This window comes from Euleptes europaea, chromosome 21 (genome assembly GCF_029931775.1).
Source record: "Euleptes europaea isolate rEulEur1 chromosome 21, rEulEur1.hap1, whole genome shotgun sequence".
Lineage (NCBI taxonomy): Eukaryota > Metazoa > Chordata > Lepidosauria > Squamata > Sphaerodactylidae > Euleptes > Euleptes europaea.
The window spans coordinates 12,031,358-12,037,464 of NC_079332.1; the positions used below are offsets into that span (position 1 = coordinate 12,031,358).

At 45.0% G+C, this 6,107-nt stretch overlaps 1 protein-coding gene across 1 annotated transcript in view; it reads left to right on the plus strand.

Moving 5' to 3' along the window:
- PDGFA (platelet derived growth factor subunit A) overlaps positions 1 to 4,837 on the plus strand; it is a 50,297-nt gene extending 45,460 nt beyond the window's left edge. The window contains exons 5-6 of the mRNA XM_056866307.1: positions 1,137 to 1,257; positions 4,666 to 4,837. Of these exons, the coding sequence (XP_056722285.1) occupies positions 1,137 to 1,257; positions 4,666 to 4,676 (132 nt within the window). The 3' untranslated portion in view covers positions 4,677 to 4,837. The remainder of the gene's footprint in view (positions 1 to 1,136; positions 1,258 to 4,665) is intronic.
- The last annotated feature ends 1,270 nt before the right edge of the window (positions 4,838 to 6,107 follow it).

A 6,107-nucleotide genomic window follows, 5' to 3' on the forward strand; every position in this document is an offset into this window, starting at 1 on the left:
GCCCTGCTTGCATTTGGGGTAGTTTGGGAGGAGAGCTCAGCAGAGCTGAGAACGGAGGAGGGCAGAGAGCTGTTCCTGTTGGCAGCAGAGGATAGGACTCGCAATAATGGGTTTTAAATTGCAGGCGGAGAGGTAGCATCTAGATGTTAGGAAAAAGTTTTTTTACAGTAAGAGTTGTTCGACAGTGGAATCGGTTCCCTGGGGAGGTGGTGAGCTCCCCCTCACTGGCAGTCTTCAAGCAGAGGCTGGACAAAAACATCTCAGGGATGCTCTAGGCTTGTCCTGCATTGGGCAGGGGGTTGGACTAGATGGCCTCTCCGGCGCCTTCCAATTCGATGAGTCTATGATTCTAGAAAACTGTCTGAATACATATAATGCATGTGTGTAGAAACACACTAGAATTATGAAGGTGCAAAAGAATGCTTGTAAAAAATGATCTTGAAATACAGACTGGTTTACAACCAATGGGTGGAAAGTGAAAAGCAGGTCACTGTGGGAATAATTTTGCTTTCCCACTTCAAAGAACAAATAGAAGGGACTGAATACTAAACCATTATCGAAGTCTTACCTTAAGCAATAAAGCAGGTATATAAACGTGTTGTCAATTATGTGTTGATTTTGGCATGTTATGTTAATAGCCAGCTTTTGGAAGCAAGATCATTAGTTGTGACATTTCGTTATGTCAGTCTAAATTTGTTATGAAACTTCTGGAATGTAGTATCAGTTTCCTTCTTTCCTTAAAAAGAAGGTAAACGTAATATAAGCCTGACATTAATGGAACAATGACATTTTTGGGGTAGGCTGGCATAAGATGATGGCCAAAGAAAATGTAAAAAGACGGAACTATTTGTAAGAAGGAACTATTTGAGCCAGCGTGGTGTAGTAGTTAAGAGTGGCGGATTCTAATCTGGTGAACCGGGTTGGTTTCCCCACCCCTACGCATGAAGCCTGCTGGGTGACCTTGGGCTAGTCGCAGTTCTGTCTGAAATCTGTCAGCCCTACCTACCTTATAAGGTGTCTGTTGTGGGGAGGGAAAGGGAAGGTGATTGTGAGCAGGCTTGTTGTTCAGGGCCCAGCATTTTATTCTTCGCGACATCATAACTGAGTCTTTTGTATATTGTTCCCCCCTTCCTCAGGTGGCAAAAGTGGAATATGTTAGAAAAAAGCCAAAATTAAAAGAAGTCCTGGTGAAGCTAGAAGAGCATATGGAGTGCACCTGTACATCGTCAAATTCAGATTATCGAGAAGAAGAAACGGGTACGTCATTTTTTTCCGGGGAGGGGGGACGACACACACTTCGGTATGATGACCCCCGATGTTGGCAGTGGCGCATGGCAAGCGTGACGCTCGTAAAGGGAGAGTGTGAGGCGGCAGTGAGAGAAACTGTCTAAATCACAGCAGCTTTCCATTTAGTAGAAGGTTTACGCTCCACCCTTGCTCCACTAAAATTCGCAACGGCACATGCAGGGCCTCCCTGTTGGTGTCCCACCCTGCACGCGGGGTGTCTCTCGACCACCGATGAGCAAATCAGGAAACACTATCTAAAATCAATTACAATTTTGAGTAATAGTATTTGGCTGCCTAAGAGGGCAACTTATGGGTGATCTTGTTTGAGAGCCAGCAGTGGTTAAGAATGTCGGAGGAGTATCTGGAAGCCCCCTGTTCAAATCCCCTCTTGTGCCATGGAAGCTTGTTGAGCGATCCTTGGCTAGTAACACTCTCTCAGCCTAACCAGCTCGCATTGAAACCCCTCCCCTCCCCAGACCCTGCCCTCCTCAGGCTCCCCCCCCCCAAAAAAAACTCCCATCAGTGGCGAAGAGGGACCTGGCAACCCTAAACACAATGGCAGCGGAGGCTGAGGGGTTGCCAGCTGGAAGTCCCCTGCTGTAGACCTGGCAACTGCAACACAAAGGATAATACCTTCCTAATGCCACAGTCCATTTCAGAAGCCACATGTATGGTATTTCAAGACATTTAAAGGGACGGGAGATCCGATTATGGCTCTTCAGCCTTTTCTCTAGTCTCATTCTAAGTAATAACGCAGCCGGTGCATTTTTTTCCTACTTTTTCTAGTAAATATTGAAAATGATTTAAACTGTAAATATGGAATCTTTGAGATAAATGACTTTTATCAAACCTGCCCTTATGTTGACAGGAAGGCCTAGGGGAAAAGTTAAGAAACGGAAACGAAAAAAATTAAAACAGTCATAGAAAACCCACACACACATATGCACACTACGCTCAGGACAATTTGAGGACCAGGTAAAAACTACCCTCATACTACCAGCAATGGAAAACAGAATAATCACCTTTCACTCTACTGCCTAATCTGCTTTTCAAAATCTTCACCGTAGGGTTGCCACGAAATCAGATATGATTTGCTTCGGTCGTCCTTTTCCACCAATTTTCTCCCTTTAATTCTACACCCATGGCTTCAAGAATCTCACATTCCAGAAGGACTTTCCTTTGCTTGCTTACCCACTCCCCCCGAAATGTATTTGGAAGGGCTAATATTTTTAATTAACTATAATCGTCGGCTCCCTTTCCTTCCCTTGTCGCTTTCTGGAATTGTTGCTGATTTCAAGCTGTTTTGCAGATACCTGAATATATTTAGAAATTAAGGCAACCTGGTGCTTGGTAGGATTTTTTTGGGGGAAGCAGTTTGCATTGTTGTCCCACAGGTTGATGATTATATATACAGCTTCATTAGGGTTGCCAACCTCCAGGTACTAGCTGGAGATCTCCTGCTATTACAAGTGATCTCCAGCCGATAAGAGATCACCTGGAGAAAAGGGCCTCCCCAAACCCCGCCCTCCTCAGGCTCCGCCCCAAAAATCTCCAGATATTTCCCAACCCGGAGCTGGCAATCCTAAGGTTCATACAGCACACAGCATTTTATCTCTGTGTGTGTAAAGTCCTGTCAAGTTGCAGTGGTCTTATGGTGACCCCGTAGGGTTTTCAAGGCAACAGATGTTCAGAGGTAGTTTGTCATTTCCTGCCTCTGTGTAGCGACCCTGGACTTCCTGGGTGGTCTCCCATCCCAAGTACCAATCCGGGCCGACCCTGCTTAGCTTCTGAGATCTGATGAGATCGGGCTAGCCTGGGACATGCATTTTATCTGCCTACTACATTTTCATGCCACTTTTCTTCCAAAGAGCATGGGTTCTCCCCTCCCCATTTATTCTCACAGTAAGCCTGTGAGATAGGGTTGCCAGGTCCATCTTCGCCACCGGCGGGATATTTTTGGGGAGGAGCCTGAGGAGGGCGGGGTTTAGGGAGGGGATGGACTTCAGTGCCATAGAGTCCAATTGCAAAAGCAGCCATTTTTCTCCAGGTGATCTGAGCTCTATCGGCTGGAGATCATTTGTATTAGCAGGAGATCTCCAGCTACTACCTGGCAGTTGGCAACCCTACTGCGAGATATAGTTAAGGCCCACCAAGAATGACCGGGCCAAGGTCATCACCCATTGAGCATTGTGATTGACTGGTGATTTGAACCCAGGTCACCTCGGGCTGAGACTTTCCTAGTCAGCTCTGGCTCTTGGAATTACAGAGTCAGAGTTAGATAGACAAAAAAAGAAAAAGTAAAGTCTCTGCTCCTAAGGTATTTACAGTCTGTTGAATGTGCGAATCATCCATGGAAGATTCTCGCTTTAACCTCCAAAAGACATGCAGTGTTGGAAGTGAATTAACTAATGGAAAATCACCAGTAGAGGTGCATACTTCAAATGATTTTTATTACGGCATTGCCATTCTGAAAATACTTAATAAAACTATCCACAGGTCAGAATTATACATTAATTTAAAATACAAAATGCAGATCCATCAATTTAGGTTTTACTTAACCCCCTAAGTTAAAATTGGACCTATCTTTGCAGAAATCTTTGAGGGGCGAACTTTTAAGTGCTATTGCACAGAACCTAGCTGTAGCTAAGGTAACCTGTTCTTTTTCTCCCTCCAGAAGAGTATGCAATATTGCTGATCCAGTAGAAGTGCATACAAAAATTATGGGATGTCAAGAAGTGGACTGATGTGGAATGTGCAAAACAAAAAAACCCTCAATTTGTGCAGTTTATCAACGGCACTTTTTACCCTAGTTTGTTTCTAATCTTTCACACACCCCCACTTTGTGAATTTGGGGAGGTCTTAAAATAAAGCGCTTGTCCCCCATCATCAGTGAATGGAGATGTAATGTCGTGTCCTATTTGTGATCAGCAAGTGGTGGCAGCAAATTTCGTGAAACCCGGTTTTCCAATGTGAGCGCGCAACCCAGCGTAGAAAAATTTCTGACTTGGGTTAGGTGCCCTTTATGCATTCCAGCCGGGTCACGGAGGCGGCTTTTCCGAGCCTTCCTCCCACAATGCGGCTGTAACCTTTAAAGCTTGCTCGCCCCATGGGCAAGGCCCCATTTCGCAGGTCCTTCCCACGCCATTTTTGCTTGGCCGGGATTGGGGGAGAGAATCGGGTGAGAAGAGCCTGCAAGATCTGGCTCTTCCGGCTCAAGGGGTTCCACGCCGTTAAATGTCACAGCAATGCGGTGGTATGAAATTTCTGGGCAGTCCACGCCGCTCCTGTAATGGGGGATTTCCTAAGATTTAAAGGGGGGGGGAGCACTTTTCTAACCATAAAATCACAGTATGCTTTTTCTCCCCTTTTCCCTTGCAGATGTAAGGTGAAAATAAGCTAGAAAATACTTCTCTCTGGGACATGGATGTACATTGTTGGTTACATTCCTGAACCTACTATGTATGGTGCTTTATCGACTGTATACTTCGTTTTTTTTTTTGTTCTCCTACGTGGAGGGGTGGGGTGGGGAAACCGGCTTAAAAAAAAAAAAGCAAACCAACTAGGATGCTTCGTGAGAAGAAAAGAGACAATGTACATTTGTTTAATATGACATCCAAGCAAGCGTTGTAGCAACTCTGCGAGACAGTACGAAGTTTCCCTGTCCAAAAAAAAAGAGAGAAGAGAAAGAGAGAAAAGATGACCTGAACGGAGGATGCCACAAAGACTTCAAAAAAACTTGACAAAAACTCAAAAGCGGACGGTGGATTTCCTCTTGGAAGAGCGGTCAATGGTGCTTCCCCCCCCCCACTCCTATTTGTTTTTGTCAAGAAATGTGCCTGCATTCTTGATGAAGACGGATGGACGCTGATGGAGTTCAGGCACACAAACACACAAACACACACAAGAAAGAAAAAAAAAAGCAGGAATGTATCAAATGCCACAGCAGAAACTATAGAAACAGTGCGGTTTTGCTTGGTGGTGTTTTAAAGTCTATACAAAAAAAAAAAATCTTCTGGGGCGCCTTAAGTGGATTTTTTTTTTACACCATAAAAGTTATTATTAAGCTTTCTTTTTACTCTTTTTTGCCTAGCTTTTTATTATCTCTTGGGACTACATTTACCAATAACCCATATAGAAGACCTGCTGTAGCGATGAGAAAGGGACACACAGACAAGTACGGGATTTCTCCTAGCGGGATGCGAACTAATGAGATGTATTGAAATAAAAATGGTATACCTATGCATAATTTTCTAAATGTTTCTTGGTTTATGTCCCTCTCTCTTTTCCTTCCCTCCCCCCCCCCATGTCCATCTCATCCCTCTCGTAAATTTAAAACAGTGATTTTCAACACATGGTCTGAGATGCCCCAGAGTGCTTTTTGAGGGGTTCCTTAAACAAGAAGAACAGTCATGCTGGATAAGCGTCTCCTGGTTGTCCAATGTTACTTATCTCGCCTTATGGGGCACGGGGAAGAGAGTTGGTTGTGGGGTGGGGACATGTTCTAGTCAACAAGTAAGGTTGCCGACCTCCGGGTACTAGCTGGAGGTCTCCTGCTATTGCGACTGATCTCCAGCCGATAGAGATCAGTTCACAGGGAGAAAATGGCCGCTTTGGCAATTGGACTCTACGGCATTGATGTCCCTCCCCTGCCCAAACCCCGCTCTCCTCAGGTTCCACCCCAAAAACCTCCCGCCAGTGGCAAAGACGGATCTGGCAACCCTATTAACAAGGGATACCAGGAAGGCTAAACAGTATGAACCTGTGGGCCTGCAAGAATTAGCATGCCTAGAATGCACACCAGAATCCTTTCCAAATGGGCA